The sequence below is a fragment of the Camelina sativa genome, chromosome 10, assembly GCF_030686135.1.
Source record: "Camelina sativa cultivar CO46 ecotype springtype chromosome 10, ASM3068613v1".
NCBI classification, from domain to species: domain Eukaryota; kingdom Viridiplantae; phylum Streptophyta; class Magnoliopsida; order Brassicales; family Brassicaceae; genus Camelina; species Camelina sativa.
Window position 1 is genome coordinate 15,725,201 of NC_141889.1, and position 17,693 is coordinate 15,742,893.

The window sequence follows — 17,693 nt, forward strand, 5'->3', positions numbered from 1 at the left end:
TTGATATATATATATAATATGATTGTTGTTACTCTTTATTAACCATCGACCTAATTTCTTATTTATTGTATAATATTGCCAAATTTCCCAATTAGAAACCAGAAAAATGTACATTTTGGTGAGTCGATTATAACTTTGCTTCGTTCTTTAACGATATCACTCATTATGAGTATATTAAAAAATTACTTTGATAGGAACATTTGTAAACACCATTAAATGGTGTTAATCATTTGGCCAACTAATAACAAATAATTTTTATTAGTAGCCAACTGAATGGTTCTAATAATCATGGGTTATACAACTACGTTTATCTAAGTACAACTGAACAACTACATACAACTATGTTCATCTTCCTATGATATATGTGTCCACATAAGGCAGTGTGAAAGGAGATATAATGTGATTGGGTCCCACATAAGGCAGTACATTGTGTGAATGGAGATATCATTTGATTGTAAATACAACTAGTTTATTTGGGTTATAATGTACAACTACCGAGGAAGTTTACAAAAAATTTCAGTTCTGTTTGTTTTATTTTCAATAAATTACGTATTAACCGGTACCACTACTACACTAAAATGCTTATAAATTACTGCATAAAGGTACAAGAGATACACTTGAGAAGACTTTTATTTAAAGTAGTGAATTTATAATGAAATTGTAAAAAAATAATCCCTTTAATTATCTATCCAATTATCAGAGAGAATCGTTATTTCAACAATATAACAGGAAGTTATTAATTTAAACACTATTTATTTGTTTTACATATAACACTCCTTCTTGAGTAAGACTTCTACATAAGATATCACTCATTATGAAGCCTCATAGGTGGAAAATATGATATTAAAAAATAACTTTGATAGAAACATTAGAAAACACCATTAAATGGTGTTAATCATTTGGCCAACTAGTAACAAAAAAATTTTCCAATAATCATGGGTTGTAAAACTACGTTTATCTAAGTACAATTGAACAACTACATACAACCAATGATATATGGGTCCACATAAGGCAGTGTGAATGGAGATATAATGTGATTGGATCCCACATAAGGCAATACATTGTGTGAATGAAGATATAATTTGATTGGATCCCACAACTAGTTGATTTGGGTTATAATGTACAACTACCGAGGAAGTTTATAAAAAATTCCACTTATGTTTGTTTTGTTTTCAATATATTACGTATTAACCGGTACCACTACTACACAAAAAATGCTTATAAATTACTGCAGAAAGGTAGAAGAGGTACACTTGAGAAGACTTTTATTTAAAGTAGTGAATTTATAATGAAATTGTAAAAAAATTAATCCCTTTAATTAACTATCCAATTATCACAGAGAATTGTTATTTCAACAATATAACAAGAAGTTATTAATTTAAGCACTATTTATTTGTTTTACATATAACACTCCTTCTTGAGTAAGACTTCTACATAAGATATCACTCATTATGAAGCTCCATAGGTGGAAAATATGATATTAAAAAATGAATTTGATAGAAACATTAGAAAACACCATTAAATGGTGTTAATCATTTGGCCAACTAGTAACAAATAATTTTTATTAGTAGCCAACTGAATGTTTCCAATAATCATGGGTTGTACAACTACATTTATCTAAGTACACTTGAACAACTACATACAGCTATGTTCATCTTCCTATGATATATGGGTCCACATAAGGTAGTGTGAATGGAGATATAATGAAACAAGTTTATATTGTGGTGTGAATGATGATGTATGCAATGGTGAGATATGAATGGAATGATGGATGGGTGTTTCAATTCCCCTTATGCTATTGCAGTACAAGAGGTATCAATCCTAAATGAGTGTTTGTGAACAATTAAGATATGCATATGAATCTAAGTTAAGACAAATGTAAAGATTGTTTGTCACTAACAATCCTAGGAAGAAAATGTAAAATGCAGAAAATAAACTACAAGAACTAACAACTAGATGCAAATGAAACTGAATGATTGAAACAGTGATAAAGCAAGAACAGAAACAGAGACTACTACTAATGAACTAATGCAAGATAATTAATGAACTGAAAACTAAATGTATGCAACTGGAATGAAACAGGAATGAAACAAGACAAACACAAATCATAGACACAGAGTTCTGGGGATGAACTCGAGCAGCACTCGACCGAGTGTAGGTCGAGTGGGTGGTCGAGCTAGACTAGACGCAGAAACAGAGCAATGCAATAAAAACAGAGTAATGCTAAATCTAATCAAACAACAAGCAAGCAACAAGATTAAGACTAAGATTTCAATAAACAAAGAAGGTCCTGAGGATGGATTCATGGGATGGACTAATCATTGTGGTTATCTAACTTGGTCAACAAATCTCAAGCAAACTTTGAGCTAACCTCCAGACATATTAATCTAAGACAAGTTTCTCCCACTCTCATGGTCAAGAAACAATCAAACCTATGCAATTCTAGACTTGTTCTCACACAGTAAAGAATCTACACAAGCAGGCATTAAGCAATACATCTCAAACCAAACAAGACCTCTAATCTCTTAGCAAGCCTAATGGTAAGCTCTAGATCTAGCCTTATCTATGCTTCCTAAACATTGGTGTGATGCTAAGAAGCTTGAAATCAGACTCTACCCTCTCAGATATAGAATCAGCATTAAGATCATCTACCCTAGAAGAGATCTACAACAATCAAGCTTGACCAAGTCACACAAATCACAAGATCAATCCATCCTAACCCATCCTCAAGATCCTAAGGAAACTACTCACAACAATACATGGTGATCAAAGTCAAAAACCCAGAAAATATTGAAACTTGCATTATTAGAAAGATTAAACAAAGATCTTCAATATTGATGAAAGGATGAAACTCAAATTCTCAATATCTTGAAAGTTATAGAACCAACAAAATATAAGAATCTAGTCTTCTTTCATAAGGAAGTACAAGATCTTAAAAATAAAAATGCAAAAGGAATAAAACTAAAAAAGGTAAAAACTAGGTTTAGGGAATATCTAAAAAGTTGCACTCTTTGGTGGCTGCAGGTACAAGGCCTTATATAGGTGAGGAGGTGGAAGCCCTAAAAATAGAAAAAGTCAAAGTAGTCAACGGCTCGGTCAACTCGACCAGTGCTCGGTCGAGTCCATGGTCGAGCTGGCTTCTCTCGTGCACACTCCACTCGGTCGAGTCCATCTACCCACTCGGTCGAGTCCATCTACCCACTCGGTCGAGTGCTTGGTCGAGTTGGACTCTGGACCTTGGTTCTTCAGCCTTAACTCTCTTGCTTTCCCTTCAAGATTGCTTCACTTCTCCTCAGGATTGTTTCCGTGCTCCTTAAGCTCCAAAATCACCTGTTTATGCATGAAAAGATGCAAATGCAATGCAACTAAACTTTAATGCATGATTAGTCCTAAAGCTACACAATAATGATGAAAATGGCTAGCAAAAGATGCAAAAGATGTGAATAAACTAAGGGAAAACATGATAAAATATATGAACATCATATAATGTGATTGGGTCCTACATAAGGCAGTATATTGTGTGAATAAAGATATAATTTGATTGGGTCCCATAATACGTACATAGTGTGAATGGTCATGTAGCGTCATCATATTTGGGCCTCGTCTCCATACATTGTCTCGTTTTACCATCTTACTTATATTTATAAATATTCCTCAGATTTAGGGTTTAGTCATTTTGGGATTAAAAGAGAGATAAAACATAAAAGTTACGAGAGCGGCGGCCTAGTTAAAAGATCTCGTCAACTAAGGTAAATCTACTAATAGCTACTGGATGACTTCATAGCTACTTGATATAAGATTAAATGATTCGTTTTATGTTGTTAGCGTCATGCCAATAAGTTATACTCAAAGCTCTTCATCTCAACCAAGCATTGAAAGTGGGGACGCTAGAGCGGACGGTGATTTTGGTGTTCCTAGTAAATGCTTGTTTGGTGAACGCATGAAACTGGAAGTTTCAGATTGGGGCCAAAATCAAGGTAGAAAAATATACAAATGTCCAAAGAGCGAGGTGAGAATTTATTGTCCGTTGCCAATATAATTATTCTGTTTTATTCATGTCTTAAATTTGTTCCTTTAAATTTTATGAAAACATAGGATGGTAAGGAACACTGAAGTTAGTGGTGGGATGATGCAGTTGATGAGGAGCTAGAACACCTAGATATCAAAATTTGTAGGCAGACAGAGTCTATTCATCACGCTTACCAAAATCCTATGTTGGAGTCAATTAGGGAGACTATGCGTATAATGCGTGACAAAATTGAGGAACTTAACGCGCGTTTAACTCACGCCGATTGCGAGATTGGTAGGCTGAGGGAGCTAATTAGGAAGTGGTAGTCACATGTGTTATGTTCTTGCAAGGAGGCATATTTGGTTGTAATTTCTCCAACCTGTTTTCCGTCTTTTCTCTTCTAATTTCTTAATTATGGTTTATGTTTGGTAACCACTTTCTCAAACTTGCTTCAAGGATACATTATCTTCTTCACACCTGACCTGAAAATATCAATTTAAAGATAGGTGTACCAATTTAACACATGATTCTACCCAAAAACTAAAGAAGTGGTACGACAACTAAAAATAGATGTTACATAACTATACATACCTTTACCATAGTTGTACCAATATAACACTTATTTGTACATATACAAAAGGTATATATTGTTGTACCATCACAATTCTTCCAAAAAACGATCAAAACAACGTAAACGCTTACAACTTACAGCCCGTTCACAAGCAACAACACAAACAAAAAGGAAGTCTTCAAAATTTTTTTTCCGATTCGGCTCCGTTGTTGCGAAGGGTGTCCTTATGTGCCTTGATGGTTGTCTTTTACGCTTCTTCCCAGTTTCTATCATTACTCCACTCACCTTCTTGTCCTTCCTCGTCTTCCTCTGCTTGTGCTTCTCCGGCTCTTTCTCCGGGACCTCATCCTCAACCTCTATCTATTCCTTGTTTTCATTCTCCCTCTTCTCCCCGTTCTCACCTTCATATTGATGACCATATTTAAATCATAATTAATCAATACAAAAACTGATATAAATTTATCCAACTAAAAAAAACTCGCTACTGTCTGCATTATTCTGACCATTTTTTGTCGAGGATTCCACTATATACAACCAAAGTCGTTGGATGATTAGTCGAAGTCTGTACTGTCGGACCAAAATCCATTGGTGTTCCAAACTGTATCTCATCACCATCTCCTTTATCCAGCTGCATTGACACATATAGCTCAAGAGCCTCCACTCTCACATAGAGGTCATTAACCTTCTCCACCATGTTCTCAAAGCCCTCAGTCATTGTTTCCTTTAGTGACCTAATATATGCAACAATCCCAGCTACATTCTCATCGTGTTCAACTTCATTTTCAGGACATTCTTTACCATTATTCGGGAGTTCATCAGCACATAAGCCTACATTACAAGAGTGTAAGTCCAACTCGTACAAATGTTTTCACCATATCCTCTTCTTCTTTATGGCTATACGCTCTCTCCAACAATCAACCATCGGATCGATAAAACCAATCCCATCATCAAAATAATCATCTACGATACGATGCAACAAAGACTTTTCACCAATACCATCGGGTTCCAAGATGCTCGTAATGATTTGTGAATACATACAGACACACTATATGTTTTCAAATAAATTTTATAATAAATAATTATAATACCATCTAACAAACTAATCTCTTACCTTACTTCTCCAAGCTCTTCATATATTTACTCCAAAGGAAAACCCTTCATCGAACATTTCAGTGAATTTGTGTTTACACATCCGTGGGCAGTCCTCCTCTGCGGGTACAACAACTCTAAATTTCCTCCCCAGTTGTGGAATACATTCAAACGCCAAAATCTCCACATACAGTTTCAAGATTTTATTTTAATTTTAGAAACATACAAATTCAGAAACTTACAATCACTAAGTAATCATGCATACCTCTAGAGGAACAATGAATCCGGAAAAGGCAGGTTACGCTTTTGGTTTGACACTGCCTTCCAAGTTCCTCATCATATTTCGGATCCCTTTCATACACTCGTCAAATGAATAATGTCCCCAGGGAAAGTCCTCACAAGTATTTAAATCATCAAAAATACGTAGAAGAAAGGAATCTATGTTTTCATCACCCTTAGAGTGTGCTTTCACTACCTTGCATAAGAAATACAGTATAGTGAGCTTCTTCCCTCTCCACACAGCTCTTCTTCATCATCTTCATGAGCTTTTTTTCCACATCTTTAATTTTTATGTTTTTACATCTCCCAAACATGCTTGACACAAATTTTAAGCTTCCTAACTCCTCATAGCCACATGGTATTCATGGCATTCCATTCCGGTTAATAACGCATGCTCTTTCAACCCATACCAGATAGGCACTCCATTAACCACAAACCAGCACTCTCTTTCCATATCCGTACGGGCTTTGTGAAGCAAAAGCATTCACATGCCTTGAGTCATGTGGTTTTTCTCCTTAGGCATGTGGAATATATGCCTGAACTGGGAGTGATTTTTGAACTAAAAAACTTAATCTGGCAAGTTCTCTATCAATGTCACTGTCTGGCTCACACTACACCTACTGATAATCTTACACCCCTTCATGTACTCAGATGCTTTAAAGAACATTTCTGGCTGAACTGGTTAGGAATCTTCATCCTCGGAATCAACTTCATCATCAGTTCTATCCTGCACATTGAAACACATCGATTGAATACTGCCACTTCTAATAGTTCAACTACTACAAATTGTTAAGACCGCTTGAACTAGTTCGACTGGTTCATCTAAATCTCAAACCTACTATCCTAAATGGCAGATCCTTAATCTACAAAATAATGATTTTACCTCAATGTTATCGGCCTCTTCATTAACAACTTCGTTTGGACCTTCTCTTGATTCTACGCATACTTGGGAAACCGTTGCTTGTATGCCTTCTTCCGTTGTTGCAGCCACGAAAGCTCCTTCTAGGTCTTCTCTGGTAATCGGCGATTCACTTCCAAAATCGCAACCTGTCGCCGAATCTATGCCTTGTAGGTCTTCATCGTTTCTCATGGTTTCAGGTTTTGTAACAGTCTTTGAAAGTATCTATAACTCCGGGTGTAATTCTATTGCGGGTGCATTCGGCGTTTATCTCATTGAATCAGTCATACAACCATCTTCGCTTCCGTCTTCCTCGACTCCTTCTTCTTCTCTCGGAGCGGCGGGGTTTCGAGTTTGGTATGTAGTGTGAATGTTAGCATTCGAATCATACTCCCCACTTGGAGCATCCCTATCAGGAGCCATTTACTTCTGGCTGCGACGGAACTTATCTGGCGGATCGGTTAGGTAACGAATAGGAATACACAGTTCCAATCGACGACGAAAAAAGGGTAAAATGATGTTTATGTTTTATTTGGAAATTATGTTAACTTTGTAAATGTTAAAAAAGGATCCGAATTGGTCAAGGGAATCCGATGGAATATGGGTTTGGATCGTATTCTTTGCTCGGGTTTTTGTTACTTAATTTTATTCATGGTTATCCCCTATTGAAGTTCTAAGGCTTAGAGCACTAGGATTATAAAGTTGGTCGGATTGTGACTTTGTTGACGATAATTTTTATAAATTTGTTAATGGGTTGCCTTTGTTAATTGAACAATACCCGCAAGTTTAAGTGATCGTTACCTAAGCAAATGGATATGGTTCCAGAAAAGGTTTGTAAAATAAGGGTTTAGCATAAATTGTGACATTAACTATATACTACACAATCAGACATCCGATACTTTAAGGACAATATAATTAATCAAATCGAAGTTGAAATAAATACCGAGAACAAAATTAAAACCGATAGATGTAACTTTATGAAGAAACACATTTTGTACAAATACACTACAAGATCTCAGATATAGACTGAGCCACCCACCAAAGGTCGCAGTCGGTACACAGCATGTCATACTCTCGATAGTTGTTGGTGTAGAAACCATGGTCCATTATGCAAAATACAGCACATTCCGGAGAAGGGATCATCGGACTTGAAGGATACACAAATGAATCTCTGTAAGTGTTTTAAACTGCCGTCTTAAATCTACACAACACGTTGAACACCCCGCGGCTAATACGCCTTGCTCTCTCTGATTTCAGTGGATAGTGGACTGCATCAAACATGTGAAGAAAATGAACCGACATCTGCTCGTTCCCTTCTAACATATAAAAAAGTCCACATGCTAGTGTGGCATGTGAATATGCGGGAACGTTACGAGTTATAAGTGAAATCCCTCGCCGAATGTCTCTTTCCTCGGGAACAACCCGGAGACCTTCGTTGTAGATTGCAATTTTGTTACCTGATTCAATGCATCTTTCGAATATGCGCCGATGCATCCCTTCCTCTTGGACTCCACCATTTGGGTTATGTGATGTTTGAAACCATGAAGGCTCCCGACAGATGTGGAAGATGTTAGCATCCTTTAGGACTTTGGGGCTAAGTGTTGTTTTGCGTCCTCGATGACCCGCCTTCAATATTGGAGCAAGGTACGACAAACCATCAACTGCGAGATGTCCGAAGATTTTAACCAAAATCTCATCAGGTAGATCTGGGTTTCTTTTTCTCCCAGACGCCATATTGTTGGGATATTTTTGTAGAGAGGTCATTAGGATGAGTAATAAGACGTCCCCAGGATTACTGATGGAACTTTAAATCAATTGGTGTGTCTACTGGTGCTGCTTTAAATATAATTTGAATGGTAACCAGATCTAGAGTCTATATATTTAAAACTACTGTGATTGTTGGAAAAAGTCAATTACTAGTGTAAAGTAACCAATTTAAAAGGTTTAATAACATCAGATATAATTGTTAGTCATCGAAACACAATGATGAGATATATAAACCACGTCTATAAGTAAAAGTTATTACGACTTTCTTCTTCTATATACTGACAGTGTTGATAGTGTCACGTCTAAGTAAAAGGTATTACGACCGTAGTTGTTGTCTTTGTTGCAGATTGGGTCGTCAATTTATATAATAATTTGAAGGGGTACATGCTACGAAAGTCTACCATTCGAAGTCACAAACGTAATATTTGAAGATAAATTTTAGAGTACAACAACAGAGACAACAACTACGTATCTGAATGTTCACATTTAGCGTAGTATTAAAGGTTTAAGAAATACCGATATGAAATAAACGTAAGTACCCCCCTTTGTACCACTAGTACAATGAGAAAATCACAATATATGTCACGGCCTAGTTCACTTCTTGACAAACTTTTCAACAAATTCCTCATAGCAATCCATGGCATATTGCTTTCTGAACCCGCTGACATTTGCATCTGTTATAGAACCCATATCCCGTACATTGTATCCCCGCGCATGCATCTTCAGGAACTTGATTGACAGTGGGCCAGAGTCACCACTGCGTATGTTCTGATATATTCCTTCAATGCGTCTCCAAGTGTACGACGTCGTGTCTGTCGGCTGTCCCCATCTCTTTGGGACCAAAGAGGAGAGTATCCATGGCAGTGCCCTGACAACTGGTTCCGTACGCATTCGCACCATCTCTGTACGGTTATTAAACTCGACGAGAGGGTCATAGATCTCCACATTCTGCCATACCATGTTTATAACCAGACCAACCCAATGTGAGTTTCCCCATAACATCGGGACGTATAGTACGTCCACTTTCTTAATGGACTTTGTTTTTATTCCTCTTGCCGATCAGCCCCACACGGTTGATTTGCTAAAATGTACTCCTTAAGTTTGTCGCACCAGGCGAAATTAATATTTTCTCCATCTGGCGTCCTTGTGAAGTCGAAATAGTGTTCGCAGACAAAGTGGGTGAACCATGGGTTTATGAATGCATATCTTTTCTCTATTAAAATCCCCTCTTGTTTCCTCCAGAGCATAGCCATTAGGACCTTCAAGTGTTGGATTGTTGGGAAATAGAGAAGCCAACTATATAAACCAACTGTTTCAAATAGGAAATCAATTTATGGGAAAAAGAAAACTTACTGTAGTCACAACCGATTTATCTTTCTCCCCAGGGTTAGGAAGAAACCATTACAAACCACTTTTTGAGTGACTATGACATATTCACTTCCACCAAGCATAAAATCAAATTAGTATATCATCTTTGTATCTACGCATTCATGTAATGACAATTACTTACGTAGATTCATCTCGATGCAATACTTGTGAGAAAACTCTCCATTCCTCTTTTGCAACCCCCGGTAGTGGGTTGTATACCTCTGACTTAGGTCGGGTGGCGAATAATCCTGACAACATTTGATCGCTGTACAACTTTGACCCCAGCTTTGTAGAGGTGAACTTTTTCCTGCTACCCCTTCTATGTTCTTCTGGTGGAGGTATTATTACAGATACCGGTATTGGTTCCACTGGTTTGGTATCATGCTCATCATTTGGAATTGGATCGGCGTTGGATATCCTGGTTGTTATGGACAGACCTATGCTCGTCTTGGTCCCCTGGGGTATTATATTCATTTACCATTAGTTAGTCTACAATATATGTGGACAACACGTTTTGAGTTTCGATAATTTATTACAAGAGTACGACTACCTTCTTAATGGTTTCTTTTTCTACGGGATCAGTGTTCTCTTTTACCGGTGTGTTAGATGAGGGTACAGAAACATCGGCCTGCTCACTTGTATCCGATTTTTGACAATCAAGACGATCTTCTGTAGCATATGAGGGTATAGCATCATCTCCCTGCTCAATTATATCTGATGGTTGACAATCAACACCATCATCTGTATCATACGAGGGTACAACATCATCTCCCTGCTCAGTTGTATCCGATGGTTGAAAATTATCACCATCCCCTGTTTTATACGCGGGTACAGCATCATCGGCCTGCTCAGTTGAATTTGATCGTTCATAGTCAACACCATCCCCTGCATCATACGAGGGTACACCATCATCGCCCTTATCAGTTATAGTTGGCGGTCCAGAGCCATGAGCATCCCCTGAATTGGTGGAAGGTACAGAAGCACCCGCAACCTTTACTGTTGCAGGTGCGGGAGCAGTACTCAACTGTACAGAGGGATCATCGTTAACAACTTCTCTATCAAACGGCACAGAACCATCTTCTTCTATAATAAACCCTTCAGTTGAGTCTATGCATCCATCCACAGACACGGTTGAGTCTATTATTACTGTTGGATCCACTGAGGAATCTAGATCACCCACCTATGAAGAGAAAACTGTAGAGTGAGACAAGATGCAGTTGATAGTTTATCTAGTTAACGAAGTTGTTCAGCTACCTTCGTCATTTCAGCCTCCTTAGTTGGATGGGTGCTGCTGGTACTCTGACTTTCCGGGTCCTTTCCGGGTCCATTCCTGGGTCAAGCTGGTATAAGTGAAGTCACACATTAGTACGGTGTGTTATTGAATTTCAGTGCATTGACGGGAGCTTATTTATTACCTGGTCCTCATAGCTGGAATCTTGCCGGCTTTGGTCTGGAACCGTGTTAATCGGTTCACCATCTACAGCTGCATTACCCCTGCAAATATTCCTGAGGAATGTTTCAGATAGACTATAGGAATCAAGCACCCTACCACTGTCCATACCACCTCTGTCTCTATCACCATGGTCCACGGAGTTGACTACAGGGGTCGGGGATTCACTGGCAATCTCTGCACTCGGTTGTTGTGCATTGCTGAACGGATGATCTGTTGTTTTTTCACCATCTGATTGACACTTTGAAACAACCGAAAAACGTCTTTCCATTTCATCTAGTATTTCAGTCTTGAGGAGACTGTTCTCCTCTTTAATCAGCCTTCGCAACTCCGCAACTGTGATTTTGATTGAAGACTTTGACGAATTCGCACCATTGGACGCACCGGCACTGACAGTTGGCTGGTTGGTATCAGTATCCATCTCCTCGTCAGGTAGGAAAAATGAAACTCTTGAAGTGCCCTTCTTGGTAGACTTCTTTAGTGAGGAGCGTCTTAGCGGCTCCGTCTTCTTTTCCACCCTCTGCCTCTTACGCAGCCTACTAAATCCTTCATCCTCTGACATAGAGGGCACGTAATCTTCGCCCATGTCCTCTAAACAACGCTCCTTTCTCTTACTCTTTGCCTTTTTCTCTGACACTCGGGATTCTGAAGGACCTCCTATGTCTAACTCACCACGTCTATTACGTAAGATTTTTTTGACTGGTATTATAGTAATCACCGGCTCAGCGGGCTTGGGGTGCTCTTTATAACCAAAGTCGGCATCCGTGAATTTATGGTGCACAGAGATTTAATACAGTAGGAGCTCCACCTGGCTGTCTAAAACTTCGTCATCCCATAGCAGGTCAGACTCATTAATATAATCACCAGCATCAAGTATTGGGTGTATAACGAGCTACAAAAACAGAATGGTTGGCCAGATTAAAATACTACCAGCTAGAGTCGTACTTCGGTTCTCTACTATTATAAATTTGTCATATAGTTATGTTAGTATACCAAAAATATATGTTAAGCACTAAGTCTATCACTTATATCCGGTGCAACAGGTTATTACTCTACCATAAATATTTTCCATATATATATTAAGTCTATCAATCTACCCGCTTAAGAACTAAATCTATCATCAAAGACAAATCATATATAAATCTTATTAATCTACCATTCATGTAAGTGTACCATCACTATAACTCAATATACCATTTAAATCTACCTTACACTATAGTCGACCAACTAAATATACCTACTTTCCCTGACATTTTATTGTACTTGATTTGTATACCATCAAACAACTGATAGACTTTCTATCACTTCTCAATGTTTTTTTTCATTAATGGTATTTTTCGTAATTGGGTTTTTTGTTTATATTGGTTCATGGGGTACGTAGAGTACAAATCTTATTCTAGTAATTACCAACTTTTTTTATCTAATCCTGTAATAAGGAAGCTTTTATGTATTATTCTAGTAACTATCCCATATATATATATATATATATATATCTATTATATTATTTAAGCAACCTTTTAAACAAATAATCCTACTCCATACTGCTACAAATAGTAAAGCGGATCACAAGTAAATAAAGGTTTTCTTGATTCTACCAATTCTAAAAAAAATTTAGCAATTATACTCAAAACCTAATAATGGTAAATCGTTAAGTAACCGACTATAGTTGAACCGAAGTATGAAACTAAGTAAATTAAATATATAAATTATAAAACATGTAGAATAAATCAAATAAAGATAATATTATTATTTTATAACAAATAAATTAAAATTTACGTAAATATTATCCGGATTACATAATGCGGGTTATTATCTAGTATTGTAAATAAAATAGTTTTCTCCAAGGGATTATTAATATATAAAAAAAAGGTTTGACCAAATGAGAGAATTTAAATTTAAAAAAAAAAAAAATTGAGAAAGAAACAAAAAAAAGGAAAGGAATCTTTCTACACAGTTTCTCGAGTCTTCCAAAATTCATTCCTCTCTCACTCGCTCTCTTATCTATAAAATAAAAAGTTCATTCCACTTCCTTTTTGCTTCGTATCATCATCATCTCCTCACACTTGGATTTAGCCAATTCCAAATCAGACTCTCTTCTTCTCTGCAGGTAACAAAAAATCTTCTTTAAATCTCTGATTTTTGTTTTCAATTTTAGAGAATTGCTATTTTATTAATGCTGCTTATTATTATTATATTAGATCATAATTCATAAACAACTTGGCATGTTCAATTGATCGTTTCCTTGTGGTGGATTATGTTACCAGGGATCTTTGTTTCCTCTGTGTCTGTTCATCGACAAATGGCACATATCCTTCTTCTTGATCTCTTTCATTTATTAAGATTCGTTTTACCTTTTAGTATTATTATTATTACACTACATAGGGAGAATTTTTCGGTTTCTTTTTTTATTATTTTTAATTTTCTGTGATATTATATACTATTTGTTTGGCTTTAATTGAAGCAAACGTGGAAACCAGAGAGAACGTGATCGTGAAAGAGCTCAAGCAAGAGGTAATCATAAGCCTAAACAACCTAAGAACGATGGATTGACTCCTGAACAACGTCGTGAAAGGTATAATCTTTGGTTTCTTTTTTTCCATTTTGGATAAAACTTGGAAGAAGGAGAACACATTGATTAGGTTGTGGAATCTTGAGCTAACCTAACCCGGAACTGATAATTGTGACATAAGAAGTTTATGGTAGATTTGAGATACGTTTGTCTTGTTTTACATTTTGTTTAACATTGATATCTAAGGGAAGTTCAGTATGGGAGTTTGTTACGGTTGCTAAAACAGATTGGCCTGATTGTTACTTTTCTTATGATCTTGAGCTAAGATCTTCTTATCATGCCTTAAGTTATGATGTTCATGTTGGTAAAATGAATGCATAAACCACAACATAAGCTGTGTGACATAATAATATATGTGGAGCTGTTTGAAGTTGTTGATGGTGCTATTTTGTTGATGTCTAAAAATTTGAGATGCTGTTTGTTTTTCTTGTGGTGTAGAGACGCAAGAGCATTGCAAGAGAAGGCAGCTAGAAAGGCAGGACAATCAATGGGTGGAGGGAACCATGACCATGCCCTTCGTGTTGGTGGTAAAATTAAGAAATAAGACGATGGTCATGCAGTAGTAGGGGTTTATGCGGTATTGTAATTGTATGTTATTTATTTGTTGACCATCGAATTAATTCTACATCGTGTGGGTGGGAGGTTTTCAACAATTGTGTTAAGTCTTCAAGTGTGATTCTTGTCTTAGCATATGATGTTGGCTTTTAAACTTTTTGTTATACGTCTTAATTATATCCAATGGAATGTGTTGATGTTTCGTTCTTTTGTTTTGGAGTTCTCGATGCTATAAATTCTTGATTTCGATTTCATTTGGTGCTGCTTGTGCATATCCTAGTTTAGTGATGTGTTTGTAGTTCCATTTTCTTGTTTCTTTTCTTCTTCTATAGAACCAAAGCTGTTTGGAAAAGCAAAATAAATATAAACGAAGATAAGAAAAAAAAAAGCCGTAAACAATCTTGACCGTTTCTCTTACATCACATTATCATTATGGAGACAATAACAAAAAAAAAAAAGTTTGTGGACCAGTATCTGTTATGGTCATTAATGTGTTAGGTCATCAAACACTTTTGAATAGAATTTTTTTTAAATCGCAACTGTATTATTGATACTACAATTCAAAATTGGAAGACATCAAGATCAGTATCTTTCTTATTATTATTTTTTAATTTGATGATACGTGAGTGAATTAGCTTAAAACAGCTCTCCAACCATGAGACGGTTAAGGTTTGATCAGCAAACCTAAACCCTGATTTTTGCTTTTTTAACTTCTCTAACCACCATGTACCTAATTCACTATGAACGAACTATATGTCATGCTTATTCTTAGAAGATTATATTCCAAAATTGAAAACTATAATATACAGAATATAAAATTAATAAATTTCAAGTAATTACAGGACCTAAACAAACTCCATCCAAAGTACACTGATACGACTGGAGAGAAACACACTCGTCCACAGATACATAAAGGACAAAGAAAGCTGTTGAATTACCGGATCTACCCTTTTATTTGAAAATTGTCAAGTTCTAATGGATGAACACAAGTGTAAAATCACATAAGGTTATCTATCTCCTCCTCTGCTCATTTCTAAAAACGTCTCCCACTCTTTCAAACGAGACACAGTACAACAAAACACCATAAAGAGAAAGTGAGTAAAAAAGAGCAAAAACAAAGCAGATGAATTCAATCAGTATGTAAAAAAAAAAGTGATCATCTTTTACTTTTTGTTTTTTTTTTATTCCTTTTTGACCCGCAAAAAATTCTTAATTCAATCACTGTTCTTTGTGCTAGCATAGTATTTTTTTTTTTTTTTTTTTAATAAGTTTATATACACACACTGAGAAACGAAATGATTTGTTCTTTATTTTTGTCAGATTCGTGTAAAAGCGTCTGAGATTGATTAAAAAATATAAAAATTAATTTTGATTACAGATCTGTTATAGATTCCCGTATTCTAGTGCAAAGAGAAGGGAAGTTGTCGGAGAAAGAAGGGAAGGTATCCGATGATTCTTCTTAAGTTCTTCACATATAATAATGAAGTGGATCTGTTTTTTACTCACTCACTATTTTCTCAGTTGGTAAATACAAAAAAACCTGAGAGATTTTCTCGGGAAACGAGTCCTCTGTTTTTTTTCTTTTCCCTTCTCTGTTCTCTCTATTTGCCGACGAATTTGTGTGTTTTTTTTTTTTGTTCTTGAGAATTCTTGATTTTGCGACTTCTTGTCTTCAGGTCACATAGTTTTATTTTGACAACATGATTCAAATGGACGGTGGAGATAGGCTTAGAGTGACGTTATTAGACCGTATGTCAACGGTTGAGAATGGTCGGAGCTCAATGACTCTTGAAGATATTCTGATGGCTGAAACGAGTGGTTTCCGTTCGCTTACTGCGCCGTCGTCTCCGGCGAGGAACCACTCCAATGGTAGTTTACTTGACGTGATGAGAAGAGAGCGCCGCCGGGATAAAACCGCTTGGAAATCATTCCGGGATAAGCTCCGTCTCAAACGCACCTCTACTGGTTGGATCTCGTCTAATAATCCTATCCCTACATTGGATAGTCCTATCCCTAATCTGAATAGTGAGAGTCATCGATTAAACCGTCTTGGAGGACTTCTCTCTAACTCCGAGATTGACCGGAGCAGTGGTGACGTTAGGAACGGCGGAGATGAGGCGGTGGAGAGAGAAGGAAGGCGCCGGTTAGGTACCGTGTTGGCGGCAGATAGAGAGGTATTGATCAGTTAGTTAAATTAGTTAACAAAACTCTACTGTGGTTTGGTATCAGAACACTTAAAAGATTAAGCTTTCTTGTAATTTTTGTTATCTTAGGAAATGCAGCCGCCGAGGATGTCTCTAATGGAGTTGTTGGAGGATAATGATGGACAAATGTATGATGTCTGCGGCGAGAGAGAAGCGGTTGAGGTGGAGGCGGAAGGGGAGGGAAGAAATGGTTGTGGAGGAGGAGAGGCGGTGGGGGTGACGGCGACGGCGGAGTTGAGTTGTTGCGTGTGTATGATAAGGAGTAAAGGTGCGGCTTTTATACCGTGTGGACATACGTTTTGCAGATTGTGTTCGAGAGAGCTTTGGGTACAGAGAGGGAACTGCCCGTTATGTAACACTACCATTTTACAAGTTCTTGATATTTTCTAGGTTAGCTTTTCTTGTGCTGCTGTTGTATATTATTATTCAGGTGTTTCTATTGTTATCTTCACTTGTTTGTTTGTGAATCTCAAACGATGAACCTTCACAACAATGCTCATTTAGAAGCCGAAGAGAAGATTAAGCTCCCATAGAAAGAAAGACTTGACGGTTACTCTATTAACCGGCATTGGGACTACATTTATGATTTATAATGCATCTTTTGAAGTCTCACTAGTTATAAATTTACCACGATGATAAGAGGAACTAAATAGCGATGATAAATTTACATGAACCAATTACAACGTCCAACATAACTGATTTTGAGAACCACCATCGGCACATAAATTAAAACGAAGATTACCCAAACTGCCATGAATTATCATCAGTAATGCTACATTTTGCCGAAATAAGCTCCCATAACTCAAAACATAATATAGAAATTTGAAGAATAGAAAAGTCATAATCTAATCATTAAAAATCAAGTGTAGCATAAGAGGATTGAATATTTGAAATAAAAGCTGGAAATCAAAGGAGAGTTCAACAGGAATAAATT

The 17,693-nt window shown here is 36.8% G+C and overlaps 1 protein-coding gene, 1 long non-coding RNA gene and 1 pseudogene across 9 annotated transcripts; 2 read left to right on the forward strand and 1 right to left on the reverse strand.

Moving 5' to 3' along the window:
- Positions 1 to 4,449: 4,449 nt before the first annotated feature.
- LOC147936198 (uncharacterized protein At3g43530-like) lies at positions 4,450 to 7,038 on the reverse strand (annotated as a pseudogene).
- Positions 7,039 to 13,230: 6,192 nt separating this feature from the next.
- LOC104773133 (uncharacterized) lies at positions 13,231 to 14,763 on the forward strand. The gene is made up of 5 exons (XR_015568243.1): positions 13,231 to 13,236; positions 13,386 to 13,538; positions 13,696 to 13,733; positions 13,893 to 14,003; positions 14,439 to 14,763. It is a non-coding gene; the product is annotated as an uncharacterized LOC104773133 (long non-coding RNA).
- A 791-nt stretch (positions 14,764 to 15,554) lies between these two features.
- Positions 15,555 to 17,299, forward strand: LOC104773134 (uncharacterized). Of its 8 annotated transcripts, none has more exons than XM_010497686.3 (4): positions 15,555 to 15,707; positions 15,934 to 15,997; positions 16,232 to 16,729; positions 16,829 to 17,299. In XM_010497686.3, the coding sequence occupies exons 3-4, from the start codon at positions 16,256 to 16,258 to the stop codon at positions 17,147 to 17,149; spliced, it is 795 nt and encodes a 264-aa protein (XP_010495988.1). In that variant the 5' UTR covers positions 15,555 to 15,707; positions 15,934 to 15,997; positions 16,232 to 16,255; the 3' UTR covers positions 17,150 to 17,299. The 8 variants fall into 8 exon arrangements, with proteins under 8 accessions (XP_010495988.1, XP_087325979.1, XP_010495991.1 ...); XM_087469853.1 differs by having other exon boundaries at positions 15,557 to 15,691; positions 15,934 to 16,079; XM_010497689.3 differs by having other exon boundaries at positions 15,557 to 15,691.
- The last annotated feature ends 394 nt before the right edge of the window (positions 17,300 to 17,693 follow it).

Coding starts and splice junctions, on each gene's coding strand:
- LOC104773134 (XM_010497686.3), top strand. CDS start 16,256: ATGATTCAAATGGACGGTGGAGATAGGCTTAGAGTGACGTTATTAGAC. Junction 16,730..16,828: donor TGTTGGCGGCAGATAGAGAG/GTATTGATCAGT, acceptor TTGTTATCTTAG/GAAATGCAGCCGCCGAGGAT.